The 17,857-nt window shown below is 40.4% G+C and overlaps 1 protein-coding gene across 9 annotated transcripts in view; it reads right to left on the bottom strand.

Moving 5' to 3' along the window:
• Positions 1-17,857, bottom strand: part of LOC126868569 (transient receptor potential-gamma protein) — a 99,107-nt gene that overhangs the window by 3,178 nt on the left and 78,072 nt on the right. For 6 of the 9 annotated variants that reach the window (XM_050624167.1, XM_050624169.1, XM_050624166.1 and 3 more), the window contains 15 exons: positions 16,533-16,663; positions 15,023-15,284; positions 13,679-13,827; positions 13,068-13,263; positions 9,326-9,496; positions 8,592-8,826; positions 5,712-5,832; positions 4,987-5,265; positions 3,835-3,968; positions 3,616-3,745; positions 2,868-3,063; positions 2,600-2,794; positions 2,260-2,485; positions 812-1,186; positions 119-586 (listed from right to left, as the gene is read on the bottom strand). In XM_050624167.1, the coding sequence (XP_050480124.1) occupies positions 119-586; positions 812-1,186; positions 2,260-2,485; positions 2,600-2,794; positions 2,868-3,063; positions 3,616-3,745; positions 3,835-3,968; positions 4,987-5,265; positions 5,712-5,832; positions 8,592-8,826; positions 9,326-9,496; positions 13,068-13,263; positions 13,679-13,827; positions 15,023-15,284; positions 16,533-16,663 (3,268 nt within the window). The remainder of the gene's footprint in view (positions 1-118; positions 587-811; positions 1,187-2,259; positions 2,486-2,599; positions 2,795-2,867; positions 3,064-3,615; positions 3,746-3,834; positions 3,969-4,986; positions 5,266-5,711; positions 5,833-8,591; positions 8,827-9,325; positions 9,497-13,067; positions 13,264-13,678; positions 13,828-15,022; positions 15,285-16,532; positions 16,664-17,857) is intronic. The other 3 variants (XM_050624163.1, XM_050624162.1, XM_050624164.1) reach the window with 3 other exon arrangements.

The raw sequence follows: 17,857 nt of genomic DNA, 5'->3' as shown, positions 1-17,857 counted from the left end.
ACATTCAATGCCAATTTTCGATACTTTTCAAAGTGACAGATTTCTGAAAAAAGACTACAGCGATCCAGCCACCACCAGACGAGGGTTAAACGATGTTAAAACTACGATAGGGACTCACCAGGTTGCTCGTTAGCGTTGACACCCTCAGGTGTGTCGATACTAGGCTGCTGACTTTGCGTGCCTTCGTGTCTCCTCGGTGGAATCGGCTGTTGGCCCAATTCCGGTCCTCTAGCAGGTACGCTGCTGGCTCTCTGTAGTTGTTGTTTCTTCGATACTTTCGAAACGAGAACCGAGGTGATCGGGTACATCGGATTCGTACCGCTGCTGCTTCTCATTCCCGAACTCGCCCTGGAGTCTGAGAAGTTCTTTCGTTTCTTTCGGAGTGCTACCAGCGCGCCTAGGCCATGAGCGAACATGTGATGTCCCTCGTGATGATGCGAATGATGCGCGTGATGAGAATGGTGCGTGGCCTGGACTTCGGGTCCAGGGGTCTCCAATGATGATTTTGAGTCCGTCGATCCTTCCGATCTTGAACCGCCATCTTCGGAAGCAGGCGAGTACACGGAATCCTCTGAACGAGATCTACCTGAGGAATCAAAAAGAGTCGCGAACTATGGAAACATACTCTGAATCGAGATTCGTTCTACTCCCTAAATACAACAAGAAGTACTAAATTTCTCGTAAATATATAGACATTGGTACAATGACAGTTTAATTAAAAAATTTAACCGTGTACAATCAAGTGTACCAAGTGAAATTTTGTCATAATTATTTTTACGGTTAAAAATATACAGTTTATCGCGTAACTTACCAATTAGCCTCGAGACTCTTCCTCGAACTTTAGCTGCCTCGATAAGGTTTTCCCACCTCTTCTTCTTCGAACTTCCCCTAATTCTGCGACTCTGTCTGCTCGTACCGAGTCCCGGAACGCTGTTAGTACTGGTGTGATGTGGACTCTTCTTTGGTGTGGCGCCTGGTCCAAATATCCCGCTCAAGGTCGAACCAAATATCTCGTGGGAGTTTTCCTGTTGCACTTGTTGCAGCGACGCTGTAAATTCGTCAACCGGCGGTAGACTGCCACTTCCACTGGGTTGAGGGGCGATATTGAATCCCTTCATTAGACGTCGCTCCTTCTGACGATTCTTCTTACCCCCCGCACCTATGGACAGCTCTTTAAGGCTACCGTCTATGGGGCAGAGAGAAAAACCAAAGACTACTACTCTGAAGCGGCTACCAACAAACTGAAAGGGTCTTGGCAAATGCCTGTGCGTGTCTGTGTTACCGATTAATTACGTTCGTTCGTCAACAACATTAACGCGATAAGTGTCTGTTCGTAACTTGGATTTTGGCAAATATTCGCGCTACACATTAAATCGGACTAACCAACTGCGAAACAATATTCGCGCCAGACGATCCTTGATTGCATTAATTATACCGCCGGGGTTCACCGAATGATTAATAGCGTTCCAGTAACGAACTTCGAAACTTTCATTTACGAAGGATGAAGCTAGCAAACCCCTTCTTAATGTCGTAGTCATGTCACGATATAAGGCTTCCACCAACTTGATACGCTTTACGAACATAACTCCAAGGGATCGTGCATAGGGAACATAAGGTAGAAACGGAAAATTCTATGAAAACATAGGATACTATACAGAGTGTCACAAAATATGTGGAGAATATTTATTCGAGGGTCGATTCTAGACAGTAAAACGGTGAGAAAGATTCGTGTACAAAATTGTTATTTGAGGCATATCTTTTAAGATATAAATAATTTTATTTTGCGCTAAAAATATGTGTAAAGATACGTATGATACAAACAGTATTCCTTTATCACTCTTACACTTCATAACTCTAGGATGCAATAAATCAAAGTAGAATTACGCATGTTATATTTAATTTCGTTCGTTTGCTTCAAAGTGAGAAACTCGTGTTTCGCTTGATGGTGTAACTGAGACAGAAAGAAAGATGCGTCAGCTGATTCATCGATGCCAGTCCTATTTCTGGCGTAAAACGAAATTGTTTATAACATAAAGAATAAACCTCAAACAACAGTTTAACTATTAGTTTAGCGTCTAAAATCGACTTTATAAGTATCCTTCATCATAGATATATATTGTAACACTCTGTAGGATATTACAGAATATCGTAGGATATCATGAAATATTACAAATTCTACAAAACTATCACACGAAACCGAAATACACAATTAGTGTCTATAAAGTTATCATATCGCTTCAATCGTGCAACTGAGCTCACCAGTTCCAGCGCCACTGGCTGTGGACGTGTTCATGCCGGAATTCTTTAAAATCTCGATCAATTCGCATCTCAGAGCGCTGATATCTTGTTTAATCTCGTTCACGTCGTCTTCTGTTACACCCTCGCTCTCCGCTTTCCTTTGCTCCACCGTCACATACCTTCTCACCAAATTCCTCATAATACTTTGATACCTAAAGTCTCTTTCCGATGCTTGCTTAACTTTTCTCTATTAGACAAACAAGATTACCAAATTATGTTCGTGGTCGTCCTACGTTCCATCGAAAATCCGATGATGAAATTAGCAACGCTTTGATTTAGAGTTAATTCGAATTAATCTCACTCTGATCGTTCTCATGTGCTCCTTCTTGGCAGCTCTGCTATGGCCACACAGCTTGCGATACAACCACTGGCCCATGTACCAAACGCTCTTCGGAGTCGGGATGATGTTAAACGGTGGTGGAGCCGTGCCACCCTCCTCGAAATAGCTGATCCAGAGTTTGCTCCTGGCGAACTTCCATTCGATATCGGCACGTTCCTGATTCCAATGACAAAGGAAATGTCCTCTATTTATGTCGCGACGACGATCAAACAGATAAAGATTAACTCACAGAGATCAACTGATAGGAATGGTTCATCATGGCGATTAATAGATTCAATAGTACGACGATGTTGATCACCGAGTACGTGCCGAACATCAGCATGCCCCAGAACCTGGTGAACGCTTTAATGCCATCCAGTTCGAAGCTCTCGAGGTCGACTAGTCCGAACACGGCCCAGAATAGCGTTTGAGCGGTTTCGAACAAACTGACGAAAGAATACCGATCATGTCCCAATGATTTTTCAGCTTTGATTAATTTAATTTTTCTTAAATCACATTTAATTTATAATTTTCCACGTTTTTTACTTTATCATCTAGTTAAGAAATTCGTAGATTGTAGAGAAAGACACGATAAGTCGCATTCTTTATTTTCTGTACAATACATTATCTTGCCAATCGATCTTATATCACCGAGATTGATTTTTCATTAAATTTGCCTACGCGGTCCTCTTGAAAAATATTTACATCAAAAATATCGATTTCGAAAGTGTTGCTCATTGCTATTTAGAAGATATTGCGGTTAGTGTCTTTTTCTTTTACAAAATTGCGTTTATTACTGAAGACTTTATATTTTTGAATCGGACAGATTGTTCCCCCTCTCGATTATGTTATATAAAGCTAGAAGCCAACAAACGTTAAATAACATGAAAATCGGAAGATCAATTAGATTATACTCAACATATTTCCTTAATACATTTATACTTAGCAAGGTTTATAATCTTCATTTAGAAGTTACTATATCAAAAAGTAGCACGCACTTTGCAAATCTACGCCAAACGATGCAAGCGTTCGAATCGGTCGTGACGTTGGTGTTACCAGAATAAGCCATCGCGGTCGGGCACCGTTTCTTCTCCATATCCGCGTAGTACCATAGCAGCTGGTTTAGACCTAAGTTAACGAATAACGTCGTTTCGTGAGAGTTATTTCAGTCATGGTTTTTATACGGACCGACCCGTGGAATTGACATGGAGATTTACCGCAGGAGAAGGCGAATAGCACCAGCACATAGAGGAAGAAGAACTTCATGATGTCCATTACCATCCTAGACAGGGAGACTTGCAGTGGACCGAGGTGAGGATTTACGGAGAAAATGTAGACGAGTTTCAGAGAGCTGCAAGTAGATCGATAGACCAGTCGCGTTGCGTTTGATCGTATGTGCGGCTGAAGAGCGTGAAATTGAAATTTATGCTGAAAGAGTGCTGCCTAATTACATTTCTCGGGATTTCACGAGATATCGTGCAAAGAACTATCCAAAGCGTACTACAGTACTTCTCAATTACCTTTTTCACGCGTAACTGTGAAATTTTATGCGTTAGAAAGTTGCTGGCGCCAAGTAACATTTCAAATAATGTAATTGTTTGAAATAAAACATTCTAAAGTTGTGGTATTAACGAAAATACTTGCAATTTGGGGGACTTACATATTTAGTTCCTATTGAACATGAACAATGGCTCAGGAAATTTCATCAATATAATTATGACAGTTGTGCCTGGTTACCAGTGTTCGTGATATATTTTAGAAAGTTTCGTATAACAAAATTGATGTATTTATAAAAATTTTCTATGATTTGTGCTCAAGTACTTTGAGTCAGTGTTGGCTAGTAGATATTGGGTTGCTCGAAGAATTCGTAGCGTTTTTGGCAATCGATGTAACTTATTTTATTCTATATATCGTACGTTTGATAAGGTTTGGAGAAAATTATTCGTTATGTGCTTCTGCAAAATACTGCTTCCTGTTGTGCATCGAATGGCTTAGTTAAACGTTCGCCAAGAATTTTTCTCGTCTTCTACATATCATCCATATCTTTACAGGACATTTATTCTGTGAAAAGAAATATTGCAGAAGCCTACACAAGGGCTGTGTCAATAAATTCTTTGCCGTGAGAATTACGTATACAGACACTACAAGAAACTTAGTATTAAAAGTTTATCAAAAGAAATGATATATTCTATAACGTACAATCTTCAAATTGTGTCCAAATTTCGCTACGAATTTTTCAAACAATTCATCATCAAACAATTATTCGTTAAATATCTGGCTCTGCGAACTACGTGCAAATTTGAACAATAATTCAAATAAATGTTTTTAGTAAGAAAGAATAGGACGAAGAAAATAAATTCAATGAAGACCTGAATATATTGGCGGCGGAGAAAAGGCCCTCGGATATGAGCATTGGATCCCACGTATCCCATTGTTCGCGTTGCAGCTCGATCATGGATCCGGACTTCTGGGTTTCTTTTTGCACCCTGTAGTAAGCGACCACCCTGAGCGCGGCCGTAGCTACGTATAAGGAGTTGGTAACGAAGTCGATCACGTTCCACATGTCGTTCACGTACTCCTCGAGGCCGACGTCCCACAGCTGCTTCACTTCGGACCAAATCAGTCCGGATACCCAGGCCAGGATGAACCTACGATACGTCGTACACGTTTGCCGATATTTTCCCCATTTTCTCGAAATCGGCTTTCTCCTGGGAGTATCGCTGGCCTGACTTAAAAGCGTTTCGAGAAATGCGTCGCCCAACTTCACGTATATTATTTCCTTTACAGGGAATAATATACTGTCAGTTTGGGAGAAGAAGTCGTTTCAAGAGGTGCCACGAGGGACGGGTGGCTACCAAGAGTGTTTATTTTTGGGAAGTCAGTTTTATTTGGGTTGCGCCACTAGAATTTAGTAGAAGCTAGAGCTGTAGTGGAAGGATGATGCAAGGTATCGTCGAGTGGATTGAGTTTCCAGCGCACAGAAGAAATATTCTTAGGAAAAATAACAATTGATATCTGCCGCGTTTTTATTTAGCATCGTTTTGTCCGGTTCCACGTGAACGAAGAGAAACATTGATTAAGAATATTGTCTTACCATTCGACTATCGTTGGAGCAGCGCCTCTTTTCGTCGGTGCTGGTTCGTGCTCTATGACATCGTGACCCATCCAGTTCCCGATCACGCTTTCTATCCTTTGACTAGCCAGAATCAACATGACTGCAAACAAACGTGAATCCATATCATTTGTAATCACTTTTTATTTCATTTCGGTCATATAAGAATATGGCTATTTAACGTTGTCGTTTTATTTTTCGTTACACAAAATCACGTCCTTTTCTTTTTATTGATACGACGAGTATCTTTTTGGTTATACCAATTTTTGTAAAAACTCATTAAACGGTACAAGTCGGAAATGTTTAATCTTTTGTATAATAAGTTAGTGAAGTGTATCACAAGACAAGGATCAATGAAGAAATTTGTTTTCGAAGAATTATCTTATTTCTTACACTTTCTTTCAACAAAAATGGGTTAAGTTAAAAAAACAGTACAAATTCGAGTTTTATTTTATTCTATGAAAAATATATGTAATACCGTAATTCAACATATGCGAACGTTTATCTGGATGAACATATCCGTATCTAAATTGGGAATCGGTGATACCATACCATGAAAATTATAGCTATTTCTTTAAATATCTCAAAGTGTGGTTTTCCAACTTATACCTACCGTTTCTCAACTCACGTGTATAATTATCTCGCATAATCGAGCATATAAAAGGTGCATATTCGGTCAAATGGCATAACCAATCATGATCGCGCGTGTGATACGTGATTACAGAAGATAGATCGATTGATCGATTGACTGTGATTTTCGAACGTATTTACGTACAATTCATGTATGCATCATGCTTATATATATAGGTATATATGAGATAGTGATGCTATCATGATACGTAAAAGGTTTCGCGACGTGCGAAGCGATTTACAGAGAGATAGCGATTTAACTTGTCTTTTCTGAGATACGATTGGGATTTTCCGAGATATGACTGAAATTTTACCGAAGATGCGCGCTGTTTCAGTATTCTTTATACCTCGTATCCGTCTTCCATCGTACGTTGTACTCTTGCAAAGGGAACATTGACCAAGTGTTACGTGGGGATGTTCGTGGAGTTAGTATGAACGTACACCTCTGTGGAATATTCGAGAGGGTACGAGTTATGTGGCGGAAACCATTAGGTTGGTCGTCGCATGACCATTTGGAAACTGCGAAGTTTATGACAGGATCTCGGCTACTGAACTATGGGATAGTGTCGCGGAGAAGCTAAAAATGCATGGCATCGAAAATCCGTTAAATTACTCACGTACCGTCTGAGTGCTGGCTCGTAGATGGTCGTAGTGCTACAAAAATAAAGCTGGTTTAACGAAACGTTCGGTACATCACGTTACGACAGTCAACGTATGTAATCGACAGTTAAATTGAAAAATGGAAATACAGGAAAGACACGTTTTTACGTAATTGCAGCGAAATGTGTTAACAGCGTAACGTAATTCTAAACTGGTCTATTAGAATTCTACGAGACATTGCTGCAATTGTGAGGCTTACAACTATAATGGGTTCAAGTTACATCTTTGCGTAACATTGTTTCAGGGAAACTCGATAATAGGGACGATGCGGTGTATCGAAGTTGTAAGTCGCCTTAAAGCACTTGACAACTTCGTACGATAGTGTTCGAAACTCCAAATCACTCTGAACAGATGTGCATCATTGTAGATTGGTCTTCTTCGAAGATCATTTACCGATCGAAAAACGATAGAAACAGCTATTGGATTCGGCAATTTACATACAGGCTCGCCTCCACGATCACATCGGGTCAAATATTATCCTCGTATGTGTGCGGGACTAACCACGTACTACGACCGACGAGATTAACTTGGCTTATCCCTGAATAATCTCTCGAAATTCCTTACGCCCTGGTCGCGTCCTCGAGGAGTACATTATCTCGCCGTGCTCCCCGTGACTCAAAATATCGTTAGTTTAACTTCGAGGTCAATTATGCTTTTCGCGAATGCCTGGAACCTGGCCTGGAACTTGCTGCCTTTGCTTCAGCTGTCTGAATGCCGCTCTCTAGACCGTTCTCTAACTGAATCTCCTCGGCCGAGTTTCTAACTGCTGTTGTATTCAAACCTGTGACCATTTTCGTCACGAAACATCTTGATAAAAATTCCGAGTATTTACTCGAAGGTTAGAATAATGGGGGAGAAAAATGCGAGGCAAAGTAACAGTACAGATACGCTCTCGCATTTAATAAAATTTACCATTATGGAATACACTCGTGCCGTTTAATTATCATATTAAGGAAATAAAGAATGTCGGAGGTCCCGAGCGTTGCCGATTCAGTGCTGTATACTATAATTTTGCGATGGAATTCGGTAGCTTTAATTCGATTAAGGGTGTTCCCGTTTTCAAATGTTTATCGTTTCCCCGTAATGATGGTTAATGTCTCAAATTTAGAGCATTACCGCACTCTGCTATTATTGGTAGTGAGAGGTATTCGCGAATCGCGGTTGCCATGAGAGGTATTTGTAAACTGTTTAGAAGCGGGTCTCTGCGTTTGATTCGCTGACGTGAGGAAAGGTAAAATACGTTGCCGAGAGGAACGAGGTTGAACGCATTCCCGTACGCCTGAAGGAAACGAGCAAGCCAGCTGTTTGGAAAAAAGAGAAAGTCATGAACCAACTTTGATCGAGGTTAATTTTAGAACGTGCTGGAAACAGCTTGCAGCAGTGATGAAGCAAGATGTAGTCGATCGACGCGACGCACAGTGCGGCATTTGAATGAGGATTCGGCGCAAGAATCAAAAGTCGTTGGCCACGTTCGTCACGTTCGCACGTTCGCAGAACAGGTTCGCACGTTTGCAAGCCATGTCCTCGCGTTCCGACGAGGCAAAACTTAGTAGAAAGCAGAAAGATACTTACAAAGAAAAGTGAAATACGAGGCCGAGTGACAGATGAACTTGATGAACGGTTTCCTCATGGTCTGGCCGACCACGCTGTGGGGCGCGATGATGTATGCAACGCTGAAGAAAGGAAAGAGGACGCCGATCCTGACGATCTCCAGCGCCTGGAGGACCATGTTTTTCCTTCGGAAGCCTGGAAGACCTTCGTACCAAATCGATGCGAGTAACTGCTGCACGTTGGGATGCGCCACGAACTGGAAATTCCAAGATAATCTAATATCGGTCGACAGTTTCCGGTCATGTAACTAGCAAATTGTACATATTAAGGTCTAATTTAGGAATTAGGACTCATCGCGAATGATCCATCTAGGATCTAACGACGTTATATCTACACTTTGCTCTTGTGCAATCTTCTTAATCTTCTGTACCTTACTGGCGTTGAGAGATATTGATATTTTGGAAATTTTTTCTTGGTTAATAATAAAAAATAATAACGAATAATTATGGATTGTACAATATCTTCTTTTCCATCGGTGAACGTATAAAGATTTTCTTAAAACATCGAAAGATTTTTCGCTGATCGAGACGACAGTCTAATTGAGACATTAAAATTCGAGGATCGCGGTAACATTAAAAACAATTCGATCGTATGCATTACTCGCATTAGATCTTATTCAAGCAATCTGTTTCTTTTATAGCGTACAATTTTTCTTTTACGATTCGTTTGAGAAATATAAAAGTTCGAACGGTTACCTTCTTCTGCCGAAGTTTAATAGCGAGTTTCAGCCGGTTCAGATGCATCCTTTCGCCGTGCTCGAACGCTGGCCCGGTGGGATCGTGATTTAGGAGCACCTCCAGCTCGTAGGAACTTCTAGTGTGATCCAGTAAAGCAGTAGCAAAGTCTTGGCATTGTCTTCTAAGCTCCTAGAATCGCAACATTGCCGTTTCGAGAAGCGAGCACGCGAGGCGCGAAACAAGTTCTGTCAACAACGCGGAAGGACGGAATTATTCGCCGGTGTTTCTCTGCAGAAGCGTTGCTACTTTCGTTGACGGAAGTTTCGTCGACGGTGCTTCTGCAAGTAAGCTGCGACGTCGTTAGCGAAACTTTTTTCTCAAACGTATACGGGTGGCGCCGTTTTTCTCGAAAACGATGGCTCTTGAAAACGGCTCTTAAAAGAAGCTGTATCGAATTTTAAGGACACTTGGAGGCCCGTATCGTTCGTTTCGAGGGAAATTCCGAAGAGAAGCATGAATAAGAGCGATAAAAAGATTCAGATCGAAGACAGGTCGTTTGTCAATCGAGTTGTCGGAGGACAATCGGCCATTCGGCGCGATTCGAGACCTTCGAAAAAACGCGGAGTAATCTCGTGGAAACTTTATCCCCGCGAACGAAGGATAGGGAGAAATCGGTCGGTAATTTATTTCCCTTTAGTGCTCGTCGATCGCTTGGAAGATTTAAACGATCATCTGCAGCAATTTGTTCGGACGTTATTGCATTTAAATTGATAGGTACAAAGTGACGGGTGTGTTTAATCGGCTGGGCAATCAAAAAAGAAGAAAATATGTTGAACATTGAAAGAAACGAGCGGCTCAGCTATATCACACAAAGTAAGAATAAAAGAATTGTGATTTCAGAGACATTCCGTACAATGTTCCACAGAATATTCTCGTGAAATAATAGTTTCACAAAAGGAGATCCAAGATGGCCGGCAAACGATAGACCGTCGCTCGATACGACAAAAAAGGGCCGAAAAGAGAAGCGAGGAGTTTTTATCGCGCCACGAGAAAGGAAAGTTGGACGAGGGTTGGTCGTCTATAATTCATCCTCGTTAATCGATTGCCAATCTCCTTATAGGCTTAATCAATCCGCCAACGACGGTGAATTATTTTCGTTCGATCGTTGTTCGAAATTCGAAGCGCAATCTTTCGGGATCGATAAAAGAAAGATTGAAAGTATTCCAAAATAACGTTCCTTGTGCTTTCGTTATCCGACGAAATTTTCATTGTCTGTTAACTAGAAAATACAGCGCGTTTTTCGGAAAAGATAGAAACGAGCGAACGAGCAGGAATCCGGTGCAGCCCTGTTCCGCCTGGAGTTACGCGCCAAAGCAAACATTTATGACATCAAAGCGCCATACCAAACTGTTCAAACGTTCGCTAATATCTGCGAGTGGCCATGTACTTCGAGATCAAGCTAACGAGACATTAATATCCGTCGTCGCGTTGCTTCGACCATGAAACTTTCATCGAGACGTTTTGCCTAGTGTTATTTCGTTTTCTCTAGAGTAGTTTAGAGGAAGGACACTCGCGAGTATTTCGAGACTTTCGTGAATCGAAAACGACCACGTGCGCTCGAGCTGTTTACAAGAATTAACAACGATCGCGTTTACAACGCGAGAAAGACGACGCTTTGCGTCAACAAAGATGGCCGACAGAAATAAGCAGACCGCGTCGTACTGGAAAATGCACGAGCCGTTTCTTCGTATTAATTTCCTTTCATGCGTGCCCCGACTCGTGTCGACATCGATATTTGCCAGCTTAAATGTCAGATTCGCCGGAAGGATCCCGAATAAACAATTCGTACAAGACCTGTATAGATATCTTTGCGAAGCATCGATTTGCATTATATTGATTTATTTTGTTCCTTTCTACATTCATGAATTCCGGTGATCTGCGAATTTTCCATTTGAGAGTCTGGAACATCTCTACGGGGCAAAAGCATCCTTCCCGCGCGAACAAACGAAATAAATGACGGCAATAATATACGACCTATACGACCTTATAAAGAAACCTATACGTTTCAATCTACGTCGGAGGAATACATATACGTGGCGCCACATTCTTTCGCAAGCTTATGTCAACCCTAACTTTCTCAACTTCGTGCACCATTCTCGTTGTATCTTTAGAAGATCCTACTCATAATATCTGGGAAAATATTTTTGTACTCTTTCTTTCTAGCTATATAGTACCATGTAGTATGTATACTACTCACATTCATAAGTATCTGGATACTGGTTGATTTATGGTATCAGTATGAGATTCTTATTGAAGCGTACAAATTAACAACGAATCGGCAATACTATTTTAGAATCGAATTAAAAAACATGTATATATTAAATATATATTTATTAAATGTCGACCTCTCGGTCGCCAGACTATAAAATGTTAAATTGTTCGTTGAAAAACATTACGACAACGTACGTATTTTACTGTTTATATGTAACCACAAATTTTATTAATTAAATTATTTAACCACAAATGGTATTTATTTTAGGTTTGGAAGACCCGCCTTAATTTACCTTTGAATTCAGAAATCAAAAAATTGTAACACAAGTAGTTGCATAATAACCAATTGGTTTAACCAACCGATCTAATAGCGTCATAATAGCATGTAACCACAAATTTTATTAATTAAATTATTTAACCACAAATGGTATTTACTTTAGGTTTGGAAGACCCGCCTTAATTTACCTTTGAATTCAGAAATCAAAAAATTGTAACGCAAGTAGTTGCATAATAACCAATTGGTTTAACCAACCGATCTAATAGCGTCATAATAGCATGTAACCACAAATTTTATTAATTAAATTATTTAACCACAAATGGTATTTACTTTTGGTTTGGAAGGCCCGCCTTAATTTACCTTTGAATTCAGAAATCAAAAAATTGTAACGCAAGTAGTTGCATAATAAACAATTAGTTCAACCAACCGATCTAATAGCGTCATAATATTTTATTATACGAAGCTGTGATGATTTTAAAGGATGATATCATCGTAGCTCTATTTATCCATAATTGTACAATTGAAATATATAACTTGTTAAAAATAAGCAGGTTTTTTAAATATTTTCGATCATTAGCAGCGCGAAGAACGTAAGGCAGATACGCTACCGTAAATTTCGTTTCGTAGATGGGTTTGTAGAAGAAGTAATTGAACGACGAGGAAAGTGGGCCAAAAGGGTTGAGAAGCGAGCAAACTCCGAAGTTCAACGGTTGTTTTATGTAATCTTCCCCTTGTGGCTTCACGGATACGTTCTCCAAGCGGGGGGGGGGGGGGGGAGCGTCGCGTTTCCATGGTTAAATTGAACGTTAGATTCTATTTTCCGGCGTAATCGAGTACTTTAAACGAACATCAAATAAAATTGAAAGTATGGTAACTAGACTATGGACAAAATAACATCGCCTTCTGCTTATCGAAGACGAAATCCTTTGAAAGGAGAGGCAAGTTATCTTATCGTGGCACTCTCCCATTAGACTTCCACTCTTACATCAAGTTAAAGTTACGCTGTTCCATGATTCAATTCACCCTTACTATTAGTAGAAAAATTTCAGTATATCGATTTTAATCTCTTTCTCTAAAGTATAAAAATACACATCGATAATATCGTTTTAACATTGTTCTATTAAACGTTGAATTCCTTTCCTTTCCTATATCGACTTTCTATCGCCTATCGTCTTTATCGAGGCAATACACACCGTTACTTAATTGTCTCACCTGGTATTCGCACTTAAACTCGTGCTCGAGGAACGAGAGTCGCCGAAGTTCCCAAGAGAGCTCGAACGCAGTTAGGATGGGATCCTTTGAGGAAAGAGCGATCAAGGACGGCGATGCTAGAGCTCTGTATGCGTTTATTCGGCTCCTGGAATGCCTCAGAGAATCCTCTCTCCTCGATGTTACACACTCGTCGCACCTGCTCACGAATAAATGCCATCATCGTAATCAATATTATTATGACTCTAGTTAGGGATTTTCCGCTCTGTTTGTAAACTTTCGGATGTTACGTTTCGTGTAAGAGGATAGACGTAGTATTTACGATAGATATTATTGAGGGAAGTGAAATTTCACCCTATGCTTGGGAATTAGGGATTAAGTTTGAGCTGCGTAAAGGTTGCATTGTAGATACCCTAACTGATTGGTATACGCGGGCTTCGCTCGAACATCGCATGTCGTACTAAACCAGTACGGGAAACTAATCAACGTGAAACGTATACTTAACAAGGGATTGCAGTTTCTCACGTCTACAGCTTCTCGCGTCAGATTTATTTACGAAGAAAATTTCGTAACTATGAGAAGAATGAAAGAAGCTTTGTTTGAAGACCGCTCACCCGCAACGAACATCGTGTGGCATAGGTAACGTGGATCCGCGGTCCAGCAGGATCTTAATGATCTCGTAGTTATCCCTATGAGCGGCTAAGATTAGGGGTGTAATGTCTGGTGTGAAGGTTGCGGTGTCCGATGGCAGCGCTTCCCAGCTCTGGAACACAAACGTATAAACTTATATTATATATATTGCAATATGGAGTAATTGTTCTTTAGATAGAGCGTAGAAGAAATTCCTAGGTCGCGAATTTACGTTAATCTTACGACGAATACGCGAGCAAATGTATAATAAACAATTTGCAGGGTAAGCACAAGACAGATGTTACGTGGATTGAAAAAGTTGATTTGAATCCTTTCAAATATATGTAACATACTTTATTTCTTTTTTTTCTTTTTTGTAGAAATGAAACAACTCGTTAAAAATTAATAGCAGGGACATAAAGAAGAAGATTATGTTCAAGAAATTAGGATTAATAGATTAATTGAAACAAATAAACGAAATGGGTCTTATGTTGCTACACGCAACGATAATGAAACTGTTATTTCGTTCTTCCATTCTGAAATAGCTACGATAGATCATCTTTCCCGTACTTGCCCTGTTTCTTTAATAATCGACGCACTTGGCAAACTAATAAAACATCGCGATCGTTAGAGGTAAGGGGGACCATGATAATTATTTCCGATGGTAACGTAAGCCGATTCCTCCCTCGGAAAAGAGGAATAAAAGCTGATTAAGCTTCCTCTCGTCAACAATTCCGCGACCCTCTCGCTCTTATTTTCCCGTTTTCCCCGATGTCCAGTCGGCGTGAATTTGACCGGTATACGGGTGCAGCGTTTTTTCAAGCTCTGACGGAAATGAGATTCGGTCAGCTGGCTTTCATCGAGAAACGCTTTCATCGAGACACGCTTTGTTGCGAGCGACGGTCAACGACGGAAAACTCTTCGGATTACCTGATTAAAATGTGGGTCGACTTATTTCTCGAATGGAATCTACTTAACCGTAGCGCTGAGTCGTCTGGTCGCCGTAGTTGGTCGCCTAAGCGCGGAACGAAATCAACCAACGGTGAAAATTACGAAGCAGGGGGGAGTTTCGATAACTGAAACGAAATTGCCTAGCCGGAAAAATGCAATCACCGCTTAATTGCGAGGCGAAGCTTGTTGCTACGAAATCAAAGTGTCTCCGATAGAGTAAAGGAAAGTTCGAGCGGAAGGGATGAGGAAAAATTGTTCAAAGAACGTCTTATACGCGACCGTAAAAATATTCAAAGAAACGTTTTATACGCGCGCGACTAGTTTCTACAGATTGATAAAGAGAAAAGCATAAAAAATTCTTGGATCGATACAGTTACATATACTAGACGATGAAAGCGACTAACGTGTGGCTCCCCGTTTCGATGAAGACTTTCCTCGTGTTCCAGAAGTACCTCGACCGCTTCGACGAATTCCTCGGAGATGGCATGAAGCAACGCGTCCTTCGTGTCGACTTTATGCTCGATCAGCAGCTCCACCATTTCCAGATTTTCATTATCGATCGCCATTAGAAGCGCCGAACGTCCCAATGGATCCACGCAGTTGATGTTCATTTCGGTTTCGTGAGCACTCTGCAACATCCTGAAACAGCACCCACCATGTTTTTACCTACTAACTTCCCTATTTGTTTTTTTTTCCTTTCGTTTTACCATTTCTATTTCTCTCTCTCTCTTTTTTATTTTCTTTTATTTCAACCACGAAGCTCGCGATTTTCCCATTACGTTCACCGGAACGGATCGACTTGGCAATCGTATTTAGCTGTCCTGTTTCCCGAGACCGAGCCAAATGAGAATTCCACGGCCGCTGAAACTTTCTCGTACATCGCAATCGGTATTAATTGCGTCGAAACGAGCAACGCCGTGAAGAATTCCGAGAAGTTTCAGCATCACGGGACGATTATTCGTAGGATAATTAGATCCTTTGTTGGCACACTGACGCGATATACATATGTGTATACGCTGCGCGTTTGACCTTCCCCCGCGAGATCTCTTGTCCTGTTTAACGCTTAAACTCTAGATCCAACGGATTTCAACCAGCTCGCGTGTATGTTCATTTGCACAAAAGCCACGATTGCGATACTCTTACGCGCCGTTTCTTCCCGCCTTTCAAATTAACCATTGTAGTCGCGTTGAAAGTGATCGAAACAATACCTTGCTTCTTGCCGATTCTAGCCCGCTGAACATACATATTTCGCATGTATATTTGGGAATGAAAATTTTTCCATACAAAAATATGCATCTATGCGAGTGTCTCTTCGAGTTATCTGTATCTGTCGTTTCATATGTTCATATTATGAACATGTACGTCTTGCAACTTCGAAAATAACGATATATCGACTTGTGTTTATTAAGACATTTTTGCTCGTTTATATTGATACTCTCAAAGTTTGACCCTAACTTTTTGAAACTTTCCATGGAGAAAAGATCAGTTACATCCAGACTTGGATATAATTGGTATAAGACGTGTCTTGTTTGCGAATGATTAACAACGAGATACGAACGTTCGATGACGTAACTAGGATTTCGAGGGGCTTTGAAAATTCTCTTCTACATATGTGTATATATATGTGTATATATATATATATATATATATATATATACATATATTTATATATATATATATATCCAGAGGAGAAAAAATTGGCACGTGTACGAGAGTGAATTTTTCCAGTGTGTCTTGCGACATTAAGGATTCTCCCCTTCGTTATTCTTGTTACATAATCCACGCTCGCTACGTGCCCCCAAAATTTCCACTCCCCAAATATAATCCCATTAACACGTAAATATACGTTGCCAGCTCACGTACGATTTTGATTTCCCAAAGTCTCACCTTCTGACAGAAGCAACATCTCCACGTTCCACCGCGAGAAGGTACTTCTTCTCTTGATAGGACAGACTAGCCATTTCCTGGTGCGGTCTCACCACGTTCTCTTCCTCTATCATGCCGTGGATACTGTGCCTCTGCAAACCGTCGTAACTTTTTATTATAGTCTCGTCGCTGCGTCCACGTTTCGGAAAATGAAGCTTCTCGTAGCTTTATTTCATGCGCCGTGCTATTCATCCTCGCGACAGGATTAATCAAAACACGTCGCTACCCGCCAATGTTTTCCTTTCGTTCAGTCCCGCGATACATCCTTTTTTTCGGAATTATATTTACAATTTTTTTTTTATTTTTTTATGAACATTTACGATACGCATGATGTATGGAAAAAGTAACGAAACCGATCTTATTTCTCATAAATTGGTAACGTTATCATCAGTAGGTGGATTTTTGTGCAAATTCATATTTTTGAGAACGTAATTTAACAAAGTATACTTTACATGTTTTACGTATTTTTTCATATTACGTGCACTTTCAAATTTCCCAGAAATGCATAAAAATCCGCCGTCCACTGTTTTTCTTACACACCTTCCACAAGCGATATTGTACTGAATACACCGACGTACCATATTTTCCAATATAGTACTAATACACGTCTACTCATAATATATTATTCAGTGGAATTTGCTGGACTATGCCCCAATCCCACTTTTCATAACAAAAAACCATCGATTCCTCAAGAAACTCAAGGGGTAACGGGTTATTGATCGACGGACGAAACTCTGATGAAAGATGGATGAAATTAGGATGATAAATGTACCGCAACGTTGGATATAGTCACCCACGTGAACGACGTGCGCGCGAATGGATCTGCATCGTGGATCGAGAGAAGCGGCGTGATTTAAACCGATACGACGTCATCGAACTTCTGGATGTAGAACTAGGCGAATATAATGAAATAACTAGCGGTGTACGAGCAGAGTTGAGTGTGTTACCTGGGGATCGGACACTTCGGAAATTTCGTGGAACTTTGAAGTTTTAACCCTAAACTCGATACTCTCGAGAGATAACAGCTAACTGGATTCTGAAAGTTTTTCTCCTAAGAGGCAGTGAAAGGATTATGGTTAGTTTTTCTTCCAATTTTCTACTTCTTCGTGTCCCCTATCCTTCCTGGTATAAACTTAATTTCAAGAATTCTTATCTATTTTTAAAGTATATTTTCTATATATATTTGCAGTGTATCGATATAAAAATACCGATTCGCTTCGTATATTAAGTCATAGCGTACGTAATGTCGTCTCTTACTTCTAAAAAGTTTAGTTTATACGTGACAA

The sequence above is a fragment of the Bombus huntii genome, chromosome 8 (assembly GCF_024542735.1).
Source record: "Bombus huntii isolate Logan2020A chromosome 8, iyBomHunt1.1, whole genome shotgun sequence".
In the NCBI taxonomy this organism is placed as follows: domain Eukaryota; kingdom Metazoa; phylum Arthropoda; class Insecta; order Hymenoptera; family Apidae; genus Bombus; species Bombus huntii.
Note: the sequence above shows the minus strand (reverse complement) of the source record. Positions and strands in the feature narration are given on the sequence as shown.